This window comes from Charadrius vociferus, unplaced genomic scaffold (assembly GCF_000708025.1).
Source record: "Charadrius vociferus isolate BGI_N301 unplaced genomic scaffold, ASM70802v2 scaffold134, whole genome shotgun sequence".
Lineage (NCBI taxonomy): Eukaryota > Metazoa > Chordata > Aves > Charadriiformes > Charadriidae > Charadrius > Charadrius vociferus.
This window is the reverse complement of record NW_009648333.1, coordinates 4,004,337-4,027,007: the sequence shown is the minus strand read 5'-3', so window position 1 is coordinate 4,027,007 and position 22,671 is coordinate 4,004,337. Positions and strand designations below refer to the sequence as shown.

Below are 22,671 nucleotides of genomic sequence, written 5' to 3'. Positions count from 1 at the left end.
AAAGAGATGTCCAGGAGCAAAAATAGTTGACCTTACAAAGGATCAAGCATTGTTTATATAGTGCTAAAACTTTTCTTAGTATTTTCTTGTACTAATAATAGGATATACATTCATTTTGGCAGGAAGAAGTTACAAAACGGCTAAAAAAATGCAATGAACGTACATAGCTTCCTATTTATCATTTGAATCTGGAAAACAGAACTTACTCTCTTCACCCAGAGACTAGGGAGGTTAACTGTGTGCTTAAGAATATCACAGCTTAGTTGAAGTTCATGTCCTTGCTAACATCAAGAAACAAAATACATCCTTCAGCAGTAACGCATGCGAAGTGAGTAGCTTTATGTAAGCCTCAATCCAGTTTATGAAATTACGAACAGAAAAAGGGTCAGTGTAGAAGAGGAAAGCTATAAATGACATTAACCTCACACAGCTGCAATAGATTGCTTGTCTTTAGGGACTTTCATATTAGCTATTTGAAATAATTTTACAAATACTGTATTCAATACAAATTTAAAAAAATAAATAATTGTATTTTAGAAGAGAAAGCAAGTGTAGGTTGAAAACAAAGGACATTCCTGTTCAAACTCTTACTTAATAGTTGGACTTTAGGTGAGCCAGCTGATCTGTAATTCTCTTCTAAAACTGGAAATGAAGGGGAGATGAAAGCTCACTATCCAAGGTTTTATAAATCCTTATTAAAAAAAAAAAAGATTTGGGGCTTATTTCATTACATTTTGAGAGCAGAATGAGAGAATGGGGCATGCTGTGCATCCATAGTTAAGGGGAGGGGAGGGCTTTGAGGCGGGCTGGTACCTCTGACAGCAACGCTAATTTGGGAGCAGCAGCTTCTTCTTCATGGCTGTTTCTGCCAGTGGAAGAGCTGCTGGTAATGAGTCTCACTCGCCCAACTCATTTTTGGCATCACACGCAGGAGCTCCACTTGAGAGAGCCAAAAAAAGGAATCCAACTTCTGACATCAACATTGCAGTACTTCCACGTCTTGGAAATACTAAGCCGCTTTTACATACAGACTTAGCTTTTATAAAGTGTACTGTTTTCCCAAGCGTGCGCTTCACTTGACAAATCGGCTCTAAAATAGGTGGTTTTGTAAAGTCCTAAAGTGCTGTAAGTATACCTATGATGTATTATGAAGAATCATTACAGCTTTCACAGCAGAATGTTATGCCTTACAAATATATTAATGTTTTTTTTTAAAAAAAAGCGGACATAGGAACAAAGGGACCTGCTCCATACTGTGCGCATGCTTTGGTACGGGATGGCTTTTTTTCCTTGGTTTTTTTTTAATAAGTCTCTCAAGAAAATGAGGTTCTCAAGAAATAAATGAGACAGTTCTCGAAGCCAGTTTAAAACCTAGAAGGCTTGAGAGGGCTTCTGGGGACAAGCCAGGGTGCATCTGGTCAACGTTTTAGCAGATAATCTGATAAAGGAAAACATGACTAAGATTCTTGATGACAGAATGATAGAAGAGCTAGGAAAAAATCTCAGTACTGAGAGACTGACTAATAAGCTTCATTGTCACAGGGAAAAATACTAACTGCAACACACAGTTGGTTTTAAATTACTCTGACATTCTCAGTACAGAGATCTGGGTGTTGTTTTGCATAGTTTTTCATAGTTGCGAGACATCAGATCAGTGGTCTATGACAGCCAAAAGGCAAGTAGAACATTAACAATTCCTAGGAAAAAATTGGGGAAAAAAAGATTATACTACAGAGCAATTCTGTGGTGTCCCCTCATCTTGAATATTGCGGTGCCTCCAATCCATCTCAAAAAGCATGCAGGAGAGCTGGGAGACAGAAGAAGTGGGGGGAGGATAAGAGGTACAAAATGGTTTCTTCAGAAGAGATTAAGGAACTCACTTTACAGGTTGAAAACAAGTCAAGGTGAGGAATATGGTATCCGTAACAGTGTGAAAGATGAATAGGGAACGAGTAAGTGCTGGTTTTCATAAAATGACAATGTCGCTCACTGAAATCAGATTTAAAACAAACAGAAAAGAAGCACTTCTATATGCAGCATGATTCCATTGTGGATCTTCTTGCCACAGGAGATGCTGGAAATAAATAGAATGGGTCCAAAAGGCACCATCCACACAGAGACTTGGTGGCTGTGAAACATCTGGATTTGCATGACCCAAATGCAACCTTTGTATCAGAAAGCTCCTCAGCTCTGGTCAGGGGAGGACAGGAAGGCGTACCAGTGAAGGATCTCCTTCTAGAAGGATCATCATCCAGCGTGGGAGAGAGGGTGACCATTACGGTGATTCTCACATTCTTACAGCTGTTGAAAAACCAAGAGCCTTGCTACATGAAATAAAACTCAGGTAGCTCATACCTAGGAGTGGAGACTAAAGCATCTTCATGTGCAGACAGCACAAAGTTTAAGATTCCTGAGAAAACACACCTTTAGATCATTTTAATTACAAGACAGTGCTTTTCTCTGCTGATGGAGGGTAAAAATATACTAGGGTGGGAATGGAGGTCTTTCCCATTGTCTTTGACATACAGATTGTTCAAGAGCAATGGCGCTTCCAAAGCAGATGCTGGAACCTTGCATTAAAAAAACCCACTTACCTGAACTTTTAAGCGTTACTTCTCGCATACGCGTGTTTTGAGTGTTCAGCAGCAATGCTGTGTTGATTAAGCACATTGGCAAGCTCCAGTATTTCAGAGCAAGAAACAGCTTTAAAGCTTCCTTCCAGAGGCATGTTTTAAACCTGCTCTTCACTCACTCCAGCTGTAGGCTGAGGGCTGCAATGACTGAACTGGACGTTCCTGCTGTATCATTGCATGTATAATACTCCAAAATAGAAGTCTGAAACCTTTCCCAGCAGCAAATGCTTGCCATTTAATCTCTCCCGTTCTCCTGATTAGCTCCACGGATCCAGTAGATCACAATAATCTTGGGAGCTTCCCCTGGCCGCTGTCAGACACAGAGCCTGCCCTTGTCGAGGCAGGGGTTTCACACCACGCTGCTGAGCAGTTGGCAGCTCTGATGGGACCGCCAGTCGGACAGCTGCTCTGCCAGCCTGACCTTCTCCCCGTCTGCACTCTCCTCTGCTTCTCCCTGCACAGCGAGAACTCGCACAGGCTGAAGGGGCTCCTTCTTCTTCACTGGTTGCTGCCGCAGCGTGGTGCATGACTTGCGTCTACAATGCAGCCTTCAAAGTTGGTTGACAGCTCCATGTTATCTCACGTGTACAGGGTAAGGGAGGAAAAATTAATGCAGTCCTTCATAAATTCGAAGGGGACCCTAAAAAAGACGCTTGGCTCTTCAACGCAAGCACATAGCCACATACACTGACTGGAGGGAACTGTACCGGCAGAAATGTTTTCTACTTAGCATGGTTTATTGGGAAGATGATTTAGACATTGTTAATGATCAGTCATTGGTGTTTATGCATCAGCTACTGCAACCAAATTCACCCTTTCCTGTATCAGTTTCACTGTTTTAAAATGCTAGTTATCCTCAGATAGGTAATATTAACAATTCTATTTAAACTACAGAATTGAGCAGAGCAGCTGGGGATCAGGTTAGGAAAGAATTAAATCTGGCCAGGGACGTCAAGGGCAACTAGAAAAGCTTCTACAGGTATGTCACTGATAAAAGGAAGACTAGGGAAAATGTGGGCCCTCTTTGAAAGGAAATGGGAGACCCGATCACCCAGGACATGGACAAGGCTGAGGTACTCAGTGACTTTTTTGCCTCAGTCTTCACCGGCAGGGACTTTAGCCACACCGCCCAAGTCGCAGAAGGCAAAGGCAGAGACTGGGAGAATGAGCAACTGCCCACTGTAGCAGAAGACCAGGTTCGAGACCAGCTGAGAGACCTGAAGGTGCACAAGCCCATGGGACCTGATGACATGCATCCGCAGGTCCTGAGGGAACTGGCGGATGAAGTTGCCAAGCCACTATCCATCATATTTGAGAAGTCATGGCAGTCAGGTAAAGTTCCTGCTGTCTGGAAAAGGGGAAACATAACCCCCATTTTCTAAAATGGAAAAAAGGATGACTCAGGGAACTACAGGCCAGTCAGTCCCACCTCTGTGCCCAGCAAGATCATGGAGCAGATCCTCCTGGACACTCTGCTAAGGTACATGGGAAATAAGGAGGCGATCAGTGACAACCAGCATGGCTTCACCAAGGGCAAATCATGCCTGACAAATTTGGTGGCCTTCTATGATGGGCTTACAACGTTGGTGGATAAGGGAGGAGCAACTGGCATCATCTACCTGGATTTGTGCAAGGCATTTGACGCTGTCCTACACGGCATCCTTGTCTCTAAATTGGAGAGACATGGATTTGATGGATGGAACACTCAGTGGATAAGGAATTGCCTGGAAGGACGCACTCAGAAAGTTGCAGTCAACGGCTCCATGTCCAAGCGGAAACCAGTGATGAGTGACGTTCCTCAGGGGTCAGTACTGGGACCAGTGCTGTTTAACATCTTTATCAGCGTCATGGACGGTGGGGTTGAGTGCACACTCATAAGTTTGGCAGCAACACCAAGCTGTGTGGAGTGGTCAACGTACCGGAAGGAAGGGATTCTATCCAGAGGGACCTGGACAGGCTTGAGAAGTGGGCCTATGCCAACCTCATGATGTTCAACACAGCCGAGTGCAAAGTTCTGCACCTGGGTCGGGGCAATTCCAAGCACAAGGACAGGCTGGACAGAGAATGGTTTGAGAGCAGCCCTGAGGAGGACTTGGGGGAGCTGATGGATGAGAAGCTCAACATGAGCCGGCAGTGTGCGCTTGCAGCCCAGAAAGCCAACCGCATCCTGGGCTACATCAAAAGCAGCGTGGCCAGCAGGGCGGGGGAGGGGATTCTGTCCCTCTACTCCGCTCTGGTGAGACCCCACCGGGAGTGCTGCATCCAGCTCTGGGGCCCCCAACATAAGAAGGATACGGACCTATGGGAGCAAGTCCAGAGGAGGGCTATGAAGAGGATCAGAGGGCTGGAGCACCTCTCCTATGAGGACAGGCTGAGAGAGTTGGGGCTGTTCAGCCTGGAGAAGGCTCTGGGGAGACCTTATAGCGGCATGCCAGTACCTAAAGGGCCTACAGGAAAGGTGGGGAGGGACTCTCTCAGGGAGTGTAGTGATAGAATGAGGAGTAATGGTTTTAAACTGGAAGAAGGTAGATTTAGGTTAGATATTAGGAAGAAATTCTTCACTGTGAGGGTGGTGAGACACTGGAACAGGCTGCCCCGAGAAGCTGTGGCTGCCCCATCCCTGGAGGTGTTCAAGACCAGGTTGGATGGGGCTTTGAGCAACCTGGTCTGGTGGGTGGTGTCCCTGCCCATGGCAGGGGGGCTGGAAGTAGATGGTCTTTAAGGTCCCTTCCAACTCAAACCATTCTGTGATTCTATGAAAATTATTTATTTTGGCATTAGGTTTGTATAGAACCTAATTTTAAATTAATAAAAAAAATCTAATGCACTAGAAATGTGCTTCCTCTGTGGATTAGAGAGAGCAGAAAAGAATGTATAGCATTGCATGTAAGGAATGAGTAGAAAATTTTAGAAGCAGTTCATGCCAAGGTTGCATATTCTGAAAATAGAGTCCTATATCATCACTGACCAACTGCAAAAACAGCACAACAGTTATACACTATGGATTTTTTATCCTGAATAATTTGCTTTGAGTTTTGGCAAAGGAAACCTATCAAACTCTTAATTTCTCTTTCATGTCAAGATTTTTTTTCTCATTTCAAGGATAAGTGAAAGTTGTATATGAATGAACATCCTTTGTATCAGATGATTGTGCAATGTCTGTATCATAAATCCTTTTTTGTTTGCTGCAGTATCATATTATGAGAGTAGCTCACGCAAGACTCTTGCTTTTGAGGTTTCCGAAGCTGTGCTTCTGCTAACCAGAGGGCATTATGGCTGTGTGTTGAAACTATATATTACTGTTCTGTTGTGTATCTTAAAATCTCAGGAAATTTTGTATTGCTCAATCAAAAAAAAAAAAAAAAAAGAGTAAACAACTGGTAAGTATTAAAACACTAATATATGCATTTCTGGTCTTGATACATTGCTTGACTTTGGTTAAAAAAAAAATACTAGTTGTTTTGGTTAAAAAAAAATACTAGTTGTTTTGTTTTCCTCATTATTTGGAAAGAATAATCCGCTTGATGGTCTTACGAACTGGAAATTTGTGCCCTGGCCAAGGTTGTTCATGTATAAGACTCCCTGGTGTTCCTTGGTTCAGGTTCTAACGCAGCTACTCAAAGATTCCTCAAAACTTCTGTCTGGTGCAGGTGGTTTATGTCCAGCTCTTCCATTAGCAATGGAAATACTTAAAGTATAAACTCGAGGCATATCTGTGTCCAAACCTGCATTGGCTGGGCTGAACCAGAGCAAACCCACAGGAAGAGACCCCGGGCAAGAGCCCAAAATAGTAACGAGATGCAAATCGTCCTGTTTATCGCCTTGGGATTAAAATCCCAACACGATTTGTTCATTTCTATAGACAACTTAATAGGTGACCAAACTGCAAAAAGTAAAGGGATATTTATTGTGCTATTGTCTTGCTTAAGAGATTTGAGAGATGACTTATTCTGGTTGCAAGTCAGAGAGATCGGGCTGGAGGCAAAGCCCTGCTAGGAAAGGTTTGGTGTCTGCACGGCAGCCGAGGAGCTGAGCTGGGCGCGCACCCTGCAGAGCGCACGAGCTGGACCAGGTCCTCACGAAGGGCCACCAAATGAAGAGTCCGGCATGGGGAAAACAAACATGTCTTTTAGCTTCCAACAAACGGCAGACAAGTCAGGATTTCTTCTTGACTCTCAAGGTGGCAAGGAGTTTGTGGGTTCAGTTTGGAATAGCACATATGATTTCCCCAGGCTTCCCCAAATCTGCTTAACTTTCATTAAGCTAATTAAATTACTTTCATTTACGCTTTTCTCTTTCATGTAGCTGTGTTGCAAACAACTTTAGCAGGAACAAACCCCTGGAAAGGTCAGATTGTGTACTTGGGACTCCAAATGTGCCCGCTAATTTGGGGAAATCCTGCATTCAGGAGCAGGATTTCTGGTAGAGCTTTACCAGCTGTTAAAGAGCTGAGGCACATTTTCACACCCCCCCTCTGTGTTCACACATGATAGTAACATCTGACTCCAAGATAACGCTATGAGCTCCTTTACACCGGCCATGCAACTGCTTATTTCGAAGAGTTTTAAGAAATCGTGAAAGCAGTTACTTTAAAGGTTGTTTTAGAAATGTTCACAGTGAAGCATTCGGACTCATTTCCTGGTGTTTGATTTAAGTTCATTTTTTTTTATGTCACTAAAAATTTATTTTGTGAAATAAAAGGAAATTTACTTATCTTTACAATAAATATTGAGTTAATTCGCATTTATTAACGAACATATAGATATGATGGTGCATAGCACAACTTCAAGTCTTTTTTAACGCCCTGTCTTTGTGGTTAGGTCAGATTGTAAACATACACCATTGCAAATACAAATGGTAATGGAAAGTGAAATTCTGTGATTTTTGAAGAGTAGCAAGGGACATATATTCCAGGAAAACAGCTGGCCCGGTTATTGAATTAAGAAAAATACATTGTGTATTAGCTGGAAATACACGTAAACATAAAACGAGAGGGTCTGTCGTGCATTTCTTTCTTTCTTCACACATTCCCCATTCTTAGTAGTTCCTCATATCTAGGCACATTGTTTGCAGTGACAATAGCGCTGCCGTCAGCTCTAGGACACTTGGGTTCAGTAAAAATCATTTACAAGTCATTTAAGTGCAGTATGAGCAAGCTGCGCATGGGTAAGGGGACAGCTGCCACGAAATCACGGGACTGGAAAAGAACCCACTCTGAAAGAAAGTGGTACTAATGGAGATGTGGAGGAAAAAGGAAGGACGAAGACTGAATTCCCACAGCTATTTAGTGAATCGGGGCTTCAACACACACGTTGCCACAGCAAACGGAACGTCACCCAACTTGGACAAAATACTAGTTTCCGACACCATATGGAATTAACAGCTATGACTGTGAACTCTCCTGTATTTAATGCTTATTAAGGACATGATGTAAACCCAAAGAATTTTAAACTCTTGATGGTAAACTTTTGATGGTAAACCCAGCTTGTTCCTAAGCATGAAAAAAATGTGTCCCGTCTGAGAGATGCTAACTAAATGCAATAGAGTGAAAACATTATGTCCAATTGAGAAATCTTATGTATATGCAATGTTACCTTAAGTACAGGCAGTAAACCTTTAAAACAACATTGATGGTATATACACCTTTTATTTTCTCCACTAAGAAAGGAAAAAAAATCTAATACAGTTTAGATAAAACACTGCGTTTGCCCACCTAAAACATTAATTTGAGGCAAGACGCTTTGAATGAAATCTAATTTTCAGGTCATGGGCTTCTGATAATCATATGAACTGTGATAATCATATTAACTGCTAATTATCAGTTACCAGCACACAACATCAGCGTTCTCCAAACACTGTAGTTTGTGAGAGCTGGGTCTGAAATAGGCATTAAGTGCTTTTCAGCACTTCAATGGCATAGGGTTAAACACTCTGCCCTCTGTGTCTGTTCTGGACTAGCTGGCCCCCAGCTGGTATTCTGTCAGGGGGACGAAGACACAAATCACTAGAAGTACACAGAAAGACAAGATACGTACAGCAGCGCACACACACCAGCACTGATTCAGGTGTGCAGTGCAGCAAATTCCCCCAGATCAAGAAGGGACAGAAACAGGAATACGAGGCCTTCAACCCGCCCCGGGGTTCCAGCCTATTATTGAACACTTGACTGCACATCTGTCAGTTTACAGGCACGACAGTAACTTTCACAGTGAATGTCAAGAAAGGGAGGGACTCTCACTTTTCAGTGGTGTGTCCACACTGCAGAGGTATTTACATTAACTCATACAGTCAACTCCTGAGATGATCATTCCCTTACACAAATGAACAACTTGCAACATAAACATGCATTAAAATTCTGGGGTGGGGGGGAAGTTACTATACCCTTACATTCTTTTACTTGAGAAAATCCAGTATTATCCCAAATCTCCCAAAATAATAATAATAAAAAAAAATTATTGGCAAGCTTATTGTTCAATAGTTTGTGTCTTCTACATGTTGCTATTTCCTCAATGCCGTAAGCCTGCTCCTGCGTTTTCTTACTTGGAGACTTCTTATTCATCCAAAAATTTAGTTCATTCCAAAGAAGCAGCATTTCTTCTTTTTACAGATGGAAAACTACCACCGTATCACCTCAATCTTCCGCCTCCTGTTACTTGCCTAACTCGCAACTAGGAAACTTTGTGAGCATTTTCATTATAAATCTAATCAGCTTTGGAATAGCACACTAAAAACCACAATGTAACTCTGGCAGACTTTGTGTTTTTTCAGAGTTCTCTCATCGCGGCCACGAGGAGCATCCTCTAGAAGTTAAATTTTTGATACGACTTCAAGATTATCTGATTAGCACATTCCTTTTTTTAGAAGATCAGCTTTTCTGAAAGCAATCTTCCTGGTTTGATTATCAGTAGTAATAAGTCATTGGCTCTTTAAGCATTCACATCTTCCCCTCCTTTTTTTTCCTTCTCATTTCAGCTGATTGTTCTGTACCTCCCCCAAAATAATCTTCTCAGCCATGCTGCTCTGCTGCTAGTCCACGAAATCATTAAGGTCTTTGAGAATTTTCATCTTGGTAGGTAAGTTATTTTTCATCTCCGACAAGGACATCAGGAAGGCTTTTATGCTATCAACTTCATCATGGGTTTTGCTGACCTACAGGCAAAACCCCCAAATAAACAGAATGCTGTGAGATGAAACAGCGCAGCTGAGAATATGAGAATCCCTAATGGAAGGCAACGTTTTGATTGAGACAGAGCAGGCAATGCAAACATTAGGAAATACTCTTCACTAGTTTTGCCAATGTAGCTTGTGTTTCTTACAGGTAATAATAATGCGATATTCCAATGATCTGGATCTTTTCTCCATAAACATGCAGTTTTTGTCATGACATGCACAAACCGAGAAAAAAGGCTAAATACAGAAAACCTAATATTAACAGTCAAGATACCATTCAAACTTACACCAAGGTTTGTCAGGTTTAACCTTCTGCACTTAAATACAGCTATTTTAAATACATGCAGTTTCATTCAATCATTCTTCGGAAACGACTGTCTTAAGAGATACAGTGTGGGCAAGTCAGAGTATCGGTCTAAAGACGAGCTGGCAGCATGAACACCGTTTTGATAACCAGTGAAGAATGCTCACTTAGGTGTTTGGCAAGGTTCCTCAGCCCTTTTTCCCCTGAATAGTTCACAGCGGTACTCCAGACATTACTAACCAAGCGTGACAACTATTTGAGGTTTCCAGCATATCAGACAAAACAAAGAGGCGAGTTCCACAGGTAACTTTTAATGCAAGTCTTGAAAATTTGAGAAGATTCAGATATTTTTCCCTTCCCAATACACGTGGTTGCATTTATTTACATATATTTTTACCTTTTGCTATACATTTCCATTCGTTATTGCCAGTTACCCTTTTCATTCTTAAACAATAGCACAAATGGTTTATAGTCATGACACCTCACAATAGCCTCGCTTGCCATTTATGCAAAATTAGGAAAAAAAAAAATTAAGCCTTTAATCTTCTGGCAAGTCAGGATTTTCTCCTCGTTTATTAATAGCTGTGCCTGGCAGAACACACCAAAGGTGCCGATACTCGTGACTAATCTAGATGAAGTTCCAAGTTAGCTGACAGGAGATCATTTTCTTCAGTTCTTCATTCAGCTCTTACTCATCCCAGGTATCTCCATATTTATTTACTTTAACTAAAGAAAAGAAGAAAAAGTAGTCACGTATGACTTAATGTAACTGCTAAAGTTTATCTTACACAGTGCTGAAAAGTATGATGAAATACATTAGCATTTAAAGTGGTGAGTGGGGAGAATGTCAGTCAGAGCACAACAGCCATCTAATTAAAGCTACTTTTGAATAAGTGGGGAGAAGAGTTTGTTAATCATTATTCTCTTATGAATTAATATTCAGTCAAGAGGCCTACTGTGCTAAGTCCTGCTCGACGGAATTTGTAATTACTTTGAAACAAATGTAACGTGGATGAAACAAAGACAATTGGAGGAAACAGGCAAGGAATGTTAGGATAAATAATGCGGCTACATAATCTAGTTACGTGCACATTTGGATGGATTCAGGATAGTTAAAAACACGCTCAAAGACAAACAAACAAAAATCAGTAATCCCTAGTAGGAAACTACTCAGCCATTATTATTTGGCAGCTTCCTTTAGTATAGGAGTGAGTCAGAGAGTTTTAAAAAAAAAAAGGGTACTGCCCTTAACGGATTTTTTCAGAAGTATGTCGTGCATAACTGAACAACGACCAGAAAGTGAAAAGATGCTCTCTTGAAAGTGAGCTGCAGAGTAGTCTGTAACTGACTGCCATCACTGATGGGGTAAAGGACGGATCTATATGATCCAGTAGGAATGCTGACATTCGTCGGGCACCCCTTTATAAATGTACTTGCAGGTTAATTACTAAGCCCACTGTTTATTAATACCTATCTGCAGTACAACTAGTGGAACAGAGCAGAAAGCGTAGTCCTTTTTTCAGAGAGATGTCAGCAAACTTAGCATAATGCACTGACAAATCTCTTAAGCTGATTGATATTGCAGCAAGGCACAATGAGAAGCTCTCTCAAAGTAGAATTTTATTTCCATTTCTATTAACCATGGCAGCTGAGCAGGCTGCGCTCATTCCCTGGAAAATGCTCCAGTCCAGGTCACTATGCAGATGCACGTTATCTGTATGGCTACAACGAAGGGAGAGGCACCAGCAGATGGAAATTAGGGACTGCTTAAAACTGGTTTAAATGTGGTTTGTTTTCCCTCACGTCCGTGCAACAGAGGGCAGAAACCACTGTCTCCTATTTGCTAGGCTGGTTCCTAGGACACACAGATAACAGGATGAACAAAGGGGTAACAACTCAGGACATATGAACATGAACAGGCATACAACAAGAGAAGGCTCCAGGGAGACCTTATAGTGGCACTCCAGTACCTAAAAGGGGCCTACAGGAGAGCTGGGGAGGGACTCTTTATCAGGGAGCGTAGCAATGGGATGAGGGGTAACAGTTTTAAACTGGAAGAAGGCAGATTTAGATTACATATTAGGAAGAAATTCTCCACTGTGAGGGTGGTGAGACAGTGGCACAGGTTGCCCAGAGAGGTTGTTGAGGCCCCATCCCTGGAGGTGTTCAAGGCCAGGCTGGACGTGGCCTTGGGCAACCTGGTCTAGTGGGAGGTGTCCCTGCCCATGGCAGGGGGGTTGGAACTTTAAGGTCCCTTCCAAACTAAACCATTCTGTGATTCAAAGTAACATGTTCAGTGTGACACAAGAAACCAGATCTTAGTCTGCAACATCAGTAAATCCCTCAACTGTAGATTTAAATGTGCTTCCACTTGTGAAACACTTCTGAACTTTTGTATTACCTCCTTACTCTTTTTCCCTAAAAATACAAAGAGATACTCCTAAAAGTTTGCCAATCTTATGTGCTGCTCAGTGTAGTTCTATTCTCAAAGCCTGAGTATAGCCATCAAATGGAACAAAGAAACATAATAGACAATGCAATATTTGATCGACATTTTATAGAGGTCTTTTATAGGCCTCAAATAACTCTAAATAAAATAATGAACACACATTCTCATTTCACAGCCACAAGATTTGCCATGGAATGTGGCAAGGTTTGTAGAATGCTGCTTAAGACTTCTGTGTATGGTTTTCAAGTGACATGTCTAGGCTTTGTATTTGTGGAGAAATATCTTGAAAAAAAGGCGTGTAAATCAGTGAAGTGTCAGCTGATGGAATTTAGAAGCAATCTGAAACTACAGCTTCAAGTTTTTTACTGTCTCATTTGGCATAGTCACGTGATAAGAGAAAAAGGCTTTAATCCTTGAAATGACAGATCTAAATCATTGCCCAATAACTGTTTATAATTTTTATTTCCATACCATGTAGATCTGTCCAAAGACAGATGATCTGGGGAAAGTAATTCATAAGCATGAAAGAGACTGACACTCTGAAGCAACACCGTTCCAAAGCTTACTGTTACTGCTTCCGAACCTTCCGCATGAATGTACTTTTCTATTCTTATTACCACCTGTTATGCCTGATAGGAGCCATTAGCTATTCCTACAAATGTTGTCGCAACGTGCCTGACAGGACTGGACAGTGCATACAAACCCAAACGAGTCAAGCTGACTAGTCCAGCAATGTGTTAAATGGTAAAACATTCCTCTTGCTAACATCGTTTCCACAGATGTCACGCTACATAAAAAAGTTGGAGAGCAAGCAATTATGAATGACTTCTGTGTCTCCTTTGCAAAAAATTGATTGAGTCAAAAAGTTGACCGAACGGCATCTTATTCTTAAGGACACTGCATTCTTACTTTGCTGTGTAAAGTTTTGTTTTTCACTATGAAAACAAATCTCAATATTGCTGCCAAATACTGTTTCCTTCCTTTGAGTTTTAATGTAGAAAATGAACGTCTACAAACAATGCCTCTATAGAAATCCTCTAATTCCACATGAAACAATTAATAAAAATAAATACCCCCCCCTTCAAAACCATCAACTGTGTGCTCTATTTTGAGAGAACAATGCTATCTAAAACATACACCCCCTTCCAAAGCTAAACCTCTTCAGTATAGCTCTGACCTCAGAGAATGCGTTGTTGAAAGAGGTTGCTCGGTATATTCAATAAACAAAAAGTTATGAGATTTTCAGTCTGGCACTAAGCAATACGGCTGGAGGAGAGGAATTATAATTTGCTATTGGAAGATCAGTATTTCTGAAAAAAGAATTAATTTGAAATATGAAACTACAGACCCCATCACATATGACACACCTGCACATACTGTAAAAAGAAATTGCTTAAAGGGTAAGCAGAATTAAGCCATGTTAATATTATTGCCAATATTTGAATTTACTACGTATTTCTGTAAATCAATATATTACCTTCCTTAACTGGTTTGTCCTGTGAAAACTTGCTTGGAGTTTCTGCCTTTGGTGGTAGCATTACCTCATATGTCTCTCTGTGTTTATTCCTTAATTCCTCGTATGTGATCCCTTTTTTTTTACGACTTTCTTCTGGAATTGGAGCAGGATCTGAAAACCAAAAGAAACCAAACACCAAAATACTAGAAATGGCATCACACACCAAAACTGGACTACAACCTGTTCTAGAATGCCAGTTAATTACAGCTCAATCCCAAATGAAAAGAAGCATGACAGCTGCGATTCTACATGCAACTGAGAATGTATGTGGTCTTTAATTAATCCAGTCCTTTTACCCTTTTCATTTTGTCAAACTGCTTTGGAAGACTGGCAGTTAACTCCTTTTCTTCGTTTTACCCAATGGAAATCCTAACAACCATGGATAAAATAGTTCTGGTCCCTTTATGTAGAATTTATCTAGAATTTATCATACATTTGATATATTTATGATTTCTGAAGAGAAATCTAGGTGAAGCTCAAGGGTTTGCATTCAGGCTTTAAATTCTGCTTTCAAAGAATTACTCCTAAATCCATCACATGTCACCTGATAAACATTTTATCCTTTTATCTACATTTATAATGCAGAATCTTGGTTCTATAATTAAGATTCTACCAACTATTGATATTTGCGATGAAGCGTAGTTACAATTTCCTTGGCAAATTTACGGCTGATACTTTTATACAACTAGAATGGAGTTGCACAAAAGGGCTATTTTGTGAAATAAAACCTATTCCATAAAGGAGTTAAAAAATTCAAACTAATTCCAAGTATGAAACTCTGCATTTGAGAGGAACTTCCCCCTTTGTGTACCAGAGAGACCTGAATTCAGAATCGCGTGTTTCCCCTGCAATAGCTGAGGACAGACTTCATACTGGAAGGAGGGGAACAGCTGCACAGAACAGTACTTGAAAACCATTTAGTCCTCCGTGAGAAAATCAGCTGTTGCCGGACAGAACACAATATGCATTCAGTTCTCAGAAGATTTACATGTTTGTCACATTATAAAAAATAGTTTAATGTCATTGAATTATAGTGGTATAAAGTTACAGCACCACCGCTGGAGAAAATGAAATAACCTCAGAAAGGCTGGCAGACAAATGGCAGGGACTATGGTTTCTTTAGCGCAGTGAAAGGATGGCATATTCATTTCAATCAAAAAGAACTTCAAGTCAGGCTGAGTTTTTTGCAACTTTAGTTGCACAACAGATTAAACCTTGTAAGTTAATTTACAATCTTTACTTGCAATCAGAGCTACAAAACACAAAAAAAACCCCTGAATTTGGTTTACAGTTGGAACACAAAATAATACATATGTTTATCTTCTGCGTAAAAACAATTCTGGGAACTTCAAGCTGTTTCATTCAAAACCAGTATATTTTACCGTGTACGTTTGCATGGGATGAAAATACATAGTTTAGTACTATAAGAGAAAGGCAAGAGTCATTGTACATTGTCACTGCTAAACATTAAGACCAAACACACCTTGAGCAGGGTAATCAGTAATTCCTGTTGGTGAAGATTCATTCAGGGAAGCACTGAACGGAACGGGTTCATAACTGGAGAGGGCTCTGTCTGTGGAACTATAATCATCTGAATAGCCGGAAGAAAGTGGGAATCCAGCTCTTGGAGAAGGAGATTCAGTATATGACTGAGAAGGCGTATCTGAAAATTCAGATTTCCGACTGGAACGGCTGGAAAATAATACAATTAAATATTAAATACAAAAATACTAAATGGAACTGTAAGAGTAACATTACATGTAGGTCAAGAAAATAGTGTTTTATTTTAAATGGTTTAGTTTCCAATGTGAAGTATTGTCTTAAAAAGAAGTTTGGGGTGTTTTTTTCTTTACATTGCAAAGATCTATATAGTCCCTTTCCCAACACTCTTCCCTTCCTCCCAGAAACTTATCTCATACCTGAAAATCTCCAGAACAGACGACAAAAGAGACAAAGTGTTTTGCACTTTAGAAGACAAAAATGACAATCAGGCCTCCCCCCAGGGAGTCTTCAGACAGAAAAAAAAGCATCAGACACAAATAGTACAGGGTGTGCCTGTGTAACTAGTGCTAGCATGAACTAGAGTTATTTTTAAAGGCCTTTTAGGAAAAATTTGCAATTTAAAACCCTTCATGTTAGAAGGTGCTGTAATTGACCAGTACCGAACAGCAGAAGAAAAGGAGAATGAAGAGCTATCTTGGGGAAATTAAATTATGAAGGTTTATTGAGTCGCTTAATCCACCAGAAACATTAACAAATTTTCTCTTTAGAGAAAAAGGTAAGATCATATAAAGACTATTCTGGAAACTGATGCCTGATATTCTAAAGCATTCACTCCATCCTCAGAATGGCCCTGAAACCACTACACAATACGTCTCTTTATCAATAACGACCCCACTTGGTGCCACTAGAATGTCTCTAGAGTATTTATTAATTTTTTTACTTTAAATTTCCGCTTAGCTGTACTTTTAGTTTCATATGAAAAACATTTGCAATTAGTCTTTGTTTTATTCTCGCAGTGAACAGACATAAGGATTTTATTGCCTCGATGTGTAAAGACAGCTTTAAAGAACTATCTAATCTTTTAGCTCCCTACCTATTTTTAACAGCAAATCAGAATTACCAAAATACATTCATTAGTAGATGTATAATGACCATGAAAATGTAATGATTTCTGTTGCTGTCTTAAGAGAGTAGCATGTATGGACAACAATGCAATTTGAATGAATTTAAATTAATCATTCAGCTAAATAAAAAAAAACCCCAATTTATCACTTAGAAAATAAAATTTTACAAATACAAAAGAATGGGCCATTAAAGGTTGACGGAACTTAGTGGTGCAGCAGATGATGGCATTTAAACAGGTTCTCACCTGGAGAACACAGCTAACGATCATGGCAATTTCTTATTAGAAAGTGGAAGGAGGCAAAGGGACAAGGCCAGCTGCAGTTCAGCTGAGTTTATACAGTAAATGTATAAAGTGGTAATTCCTAAAATTATGTTTGATGCCATAAAAATGTAAACATTTCAAAATAAAGGTAAATCTTGTAGACAAAGCTGTCATAAATCTGAATTTATTAAGTAATTAAGAGTTTTATCAAATCCTTTATAAACATTTAACAAATCTTAGCACATACATAGCAGGACTACCACTCACTATCCGAACACTATTCTCCCAGTTTTGAACCAAGTGTTTAAGTGAGATACTCCGAAAGTAGTTTGCAATTAAAAACCACTTGAGGTAGAAAATGTTTTGGAACAAAACAGGAAATAGTTTGAAGAACTTGATGAGTTTCTCATATGGAGAGCATAATGCTGTTACAGATGTAAAGGATTTAAACAAACAGCAGCAAGTTTGACCACCATTCTTCTTCCTGCACTGATATTGTTTACTGAGCTCTTTCCTTTGATAAACACTGAAATCATTTCCACCCTCTTCCTACTTCAATCAAACTAAACTATGGGAAAAAAATTCCAGAATGAAACACTATTTTATTTCAGTTAACATAGTCTGCTTCTAAACTAAGGAGGCAAATTCTGCAGTCACACTACTGTAAGTAAATTCCACATGAAAACAACATATAAATTTACAAGGAATGCATTTTGCTAAGTAAAATGTTTCTTTTTCTACGCCTCAAAGTGATCAGATACAGCTTCCTGAAAGCAGTAGATCTGGGATAACAGGGGAAAGAGGGAAGGTGCAGCTCCAATGGTCTTTGAAAGCTGCAAATGTAGCCTTGATCTGTTAGTGTTTAAAACGTTCTATTCAAGAATAAGTTTTATATTTAAAAAAGAATTAAAGTCTTACTTATGTGAGCTATGTCTCTGAGCTTGTCGTAGAACATCTCCTATTGGGGAATCCTTCAGTTTCTTAAATTTCTCGCTACAGATTGGCAAGTAGGATATCTTTCCACCCAGGTATCCACACATTCCCGCAACTTTTTTAAAAGAAAAAAAAAAAAAAGATGGCTTTATATGCTGTATCATAACATTCAACATAGTTTTAAAATAATAATTTCAAATAAATTATACAGTATCTTGAATAAAAGAAAAAAAAACACAGTTCAGATCTGAACCAAACCCATGCACTTATCTCTCTCTGCTTCTGCAAAGAGTACTAAAACCAAATGGAATAGCTGAACCAAGACACAGAGCAATGATTTAGACACAGCATGAGCACGAGATGATTTCAGCTAGTCCTTGATGAATGAAAGGTGACAAAAAAAGGAAAACAATTGCAGTTTTCCCCAAGATTCAGAAATAACAATTAACTGCCAAAGATAATAAAACAGTTGGAAACAAACAAAGGTAGTAAATTCCACTAATTTAATCCATCAGAACATTCAGATCTTCAAAAGGCTTTCACTAATATGAAGAGAATTCTAAAGAAACTTCGGATTAGGCTCAGTATTTTCTGAAGAGGATTCTATGATAATGTTGCCAGAGGGCAAACAACTGAATTAGCTGAACCCTCGCAATCACTACGCAAATGCTTTCAATTTAGTGCATGAGCTATTTTCATCTGCTGGACAGGACACAAGAATAAGTGATCACAATAGTTCTTTCTAGGCTTAAAACCGATCATTTCCATCAACTGGCTCCTACAAGTTTTATGAGTGGGTCAAACAGAGTATGAAGGATCGTATGAAGGATCGTGAAGGATTCAATGGCAATTAATAGAAGTTTTGTTGTGGACTTTGTAGGAGAAAAGGACTAGACCCTTCTTTCATATGCAACGAGTATTTTCTAAAGGCAAAGGCTTAAGGACTCTCAATCATCTTTAAGTCAGAAAAGAGTTAATTACCAGTAACATTAATCCTCTGAGGTCCTCACACTGTAGATTACATTGCCTAGGAATCAATATAAAAGGGGATTTTAACCTTCCCTGCTATAGTGGTACTGAAATTGTGATTCCTGTTCTAATGTCTGTATTTCCCAAAGGAGGTTAAAAACCCTTTTCCAAGGGAAAAGAGAAGAACAGCCACAACTATGAGCAAAGTTTACAAATGAGAAATGTAAGGGTTTACCCATTTAGCAGGTCAAAAAAATTGGAAGATGCCTCAAACGCTACAAATATGTGCAAAGGAAAAAATTACAAGCCCCTAAAAGGAAAAAGAGCCCAACAAGAATTCAAACTCATTATTTAGCAAAATAAAGCTAAGCAGCAAAGATGATTAATCTTTGGCATAAATTACAATGAGAAAGTCTCCTTTTCTTGAGGCCTTCCAGTCAAGAGAAGTGGAAGCATCTCTCTGGAAGATGTTTCACCCAAAGTAATTATTGGCTAAAATATTTTGTTTCTCTTATTACAGAACTATCAGCCAGATGAGCCACATTTTCGAATTTAGCACAGTAAATTAGATATCGCTGCTCTCTGCTTATGCTGTATGCACTGTAACAAGACCTTAGTGAAGCAGATCGGAGATCAATGAAAGAGGCCAGCTCCCACTGCAGGCTAACGTGAAGTAAGACATGCGGATCTTATCCTTCTTTGCCAAAGAGGGAGAGAGGACCAATAGCTCTCTGCTGTGTTGAAGGGGATGCTGGCAATGTCACGACTAACTAGAAGTTCCATTAAACTGTCAGAATGTCTAGAAGACTACTGAGAGAAGTTATGAGTAATTCCTATGGGCAGAACAACAACCTGGAATCTGAAAATTCCTACCTAGAAAATGAAAACACCTCTCAACTTCCAGATAAAACAAAGAGGAGCAAAGCAGGGAAAGATCCGTGATGTAGGCTAAAAAAGACCTGACTCAACTATGTTAGTTAGATATAGAAGACCCATTACTGTAATCAGACATAAATACTCTCCAGAAAAAGAATCCAACAACCACAAGTGACACACACCATTATCAAAGACAGACTATTGTAATCAATAGATGCAGAAGCAGTATGCTCAGATCAGTGACATCAGAAAACCAAGAACTGTCTTGAACTGTCTTAGTGTTGTTTAACATCAGCTAGCTACGAGCCAGCAGCGGAGCCTGGAATTGCGTACAATCTTCTTTTAGAACTCATGGAGGGAAAAAAAACAAACCAGAACAGAACTGCACTGCTTCCTTTAAGCGGATTTCACTGCAGGAGGAATGCGCAGTTAAATTATGAGACATAATTTGGACCTGTAAACTATGTCCCTGGCAATAGTTTTCAGGAAGACCCCGTAGACGGTAGGGGAATGTGACCTAAACAATATGAGGATGAAACAAAAACTGCTGAACTCAGGCCTTTTACACTCCGACTATGTCTCAGAAAAATCACTGTATTTAAAATGTGCATAATTCACATGAAGTTACCTACTGAAAAACAACCAAAACAAATTCTTTTAGTATAAAATGAAAGTCCACATGCCTACCAGCAGACATCGAAAAGAAGAAACCAGCAGTATTTTAGCTTATAACCTTAAGATCAAGAATATCTGGTCCAGTCCAGGTGCTCCTTATATTCCCCCTTGATTTCAAAGCTATTACATAGGAGGAATGCAGCCCTTAACTAGAAACGTGTAGGAGATACCAGGGAAATAGTAACTCTGTTATTTGATAGAAACGTTTGTGTTATAATATTGTTTGGCATTCAAAGAAAGCAAGTAAAATTTAGCATAAACAAACGGCAGCCCTAGTCTCTCCCATTCATTTATCTGCTTAAACATCACTTCCTTCACCACAAATCATGGGGTTTACCCTCTTCCCACTGAAGTAAACTGTAAGAGTAACTGGCTGTATCTGGCCAGATTGGCAAGATGGCAACTTCCTGTTTTACTGTCATCTATTACATTGAAAAGGTTAATTTATTTATTTATTTTTGATTATACTTAATCCAAAATCATTCACAAGAAATTGCCGTTTTCCTACAATTGTGCATACATAATGTCCAGGAAAAAAAGGCACTAAAATAGCCTGAATGGGCAAAGTGAGATGCATGAATAAAACCCTTCAAATTAGGAAGGGAGGGGTGCGTATACTCTGGCAAAGTAATTTAAAGTAAGCTTGTACAGTATCTATTTACAATGCTTTTTCTCTTAAATTCCTACATTACACTAGTCAAGCATATTTCAAGACTTACAATTTTATGGAAAGCCTATAGACAAAACTTGTCCAAAACGTGCAGCACAAATTCGAAGATGGTGAATAAATGCAATGCTCTGCCTCTTGAAACTGACTAAGTCCTTGCAGTGTGAGATGCTGTAGTTAAGAAACATACCTAAAATATTGCTGACTGATAGAATTAACTGCAGGAAGGTGAAACTTATTCATCGGATATATTAGATCATTTACTCCTATCTTCAGGCACGGCTGTACCAATGCAGGCACAGAGTGGAGTCACAGTGAATGAGCCAGCTAGTCTCACAGGAATTACATCATTACATCTGCGGAACAGCCTCCAGAACCGAAGGCACGAATACAACCTGAATTTATACGTAGCTTTTACTTACAAGCAACTTTTGTAAAAGAGCCAAATCTTGAGCTGTCCCTTAGAACACCTGAAAATGAGAATCAAAGTAATTAGTAATAAGTTATGAAGAATGAGGCTGAAAAACATCAACTGTGGTTACGTTTGTAGCTATGTTTGTAGGCAACAGGTTACTCTTTTACACTTAACATTGAAATAAATTCAAGAAAACCCAGCATCTGAATTCCCCATAAAATTATAAAGATCTAAGAATTACCTCTTTAATCATATCACACACAGTATTACTACAGACTATAGAACATATTGTTTCATAATCACTGAAATATTGCATTTATCAAACAACATAAAATGAACATGAATTTGATTTCAATTTAAGTTTTTGCTCCTTCTTTAGTTTTAGGAACTGCAAGTCACGTAGCTGAAGAGTCTAAACTTTTAATTACAAGTAGATTAGATGTTTTATTCTTATAGTAAATTTTTAACAGCAGAAATATATTTCATCTGGGCAAATCCAAATTAACCCAAAGAATGTTTACACTTTACCTTTCCTAATTAAGAAGCTAGTAGCAAGCATGCTCGCTGCAGCCAACGGAAAAGCTGTGAAGAAGAAGAAAAGTTGCTTAAGATACGATTATCAGTATTTTCAACTACATTGAAAAAAATGTGCTAAAATGAGAGTTGCTTGGCCTTACTAAGCTTATCTATATTAGAATATAGGTATATATACAATTGACAAACTATATATACATTATGAAACACTCTCAATTCCAGTTTTTAAGACCGACTACAAATTATGCAGTTCTGGTTAATGAGTCATCCTGTCTTCATTAGACTTCATGCTTCCTAAAATACAAAAGCCAATGGCAGATGTGATAAAGCTCTAGGGACGAGATTCCAGACCTGGCTGCAGCTGCTGCAGCATCAAGGTGCACAACTGTACACCAGACAAGCACCCACAGTTCTTCAGGATGGAAAGTGGTTACATAGAGGCCAGTGCCTCTAAAAATTTTTGATAACCAAAAGTCTTGATTTTGTTCAACATAAGAGCTTTGGGAAAAGACTAACTCTTATAGAGATATAAATTCAATTGATTAAAATTAGGTAACCTATTTTATTCACCAGCAAATTAAAGAACAGGGCAGCTTTTTCCTGTAGCTTACGGATCAAACTGCATGACTCAGGGGTAGGG

General features: G+C 39.4%; 1 protein-coding gene across 1 annotated transcript in view; it reads right to left on the bottom strand.

Moving 5' to 3' along the window:
• Positions 1–10,399: 10,399 nt before the first annotated feature.
• Positions 10,400–22,671, bottom strand: part of OCIAD1 (OCIA domain containing 1) — a 17,284-nt gene continuing 5,012 nt past the window's right edge. Inside the window, exons 3-8 of the mRNA XM_009884975.1 lie at positions 22,026–22,079; positions 21,505–21,552; positions 17,881–18,010; positions 15,556–15,764; positions 14,034–14,183; positions 10,400–10,833 (exon numbers count right to left, since the gene is read on the bottom strand). Coding sequence (XP_009883277.1) covers positions 10,796–10,833; positions 14,034–14,183; positions 15,556–15,764; positions 17,881–18,010; positions 21,505–21,552; positions 22,026–22,079 — 629 coding nt within the window. The 3' untranslated portion in view covers positions 10,400–10,795. The remainder of the gene's footprint in view (positions 10,834–14,033; positions 14,184–15,555; positions 15,765–17,880; positions 18,011–21,504; positions 21,553–22,025; positions 22,080–22,671) is intronic.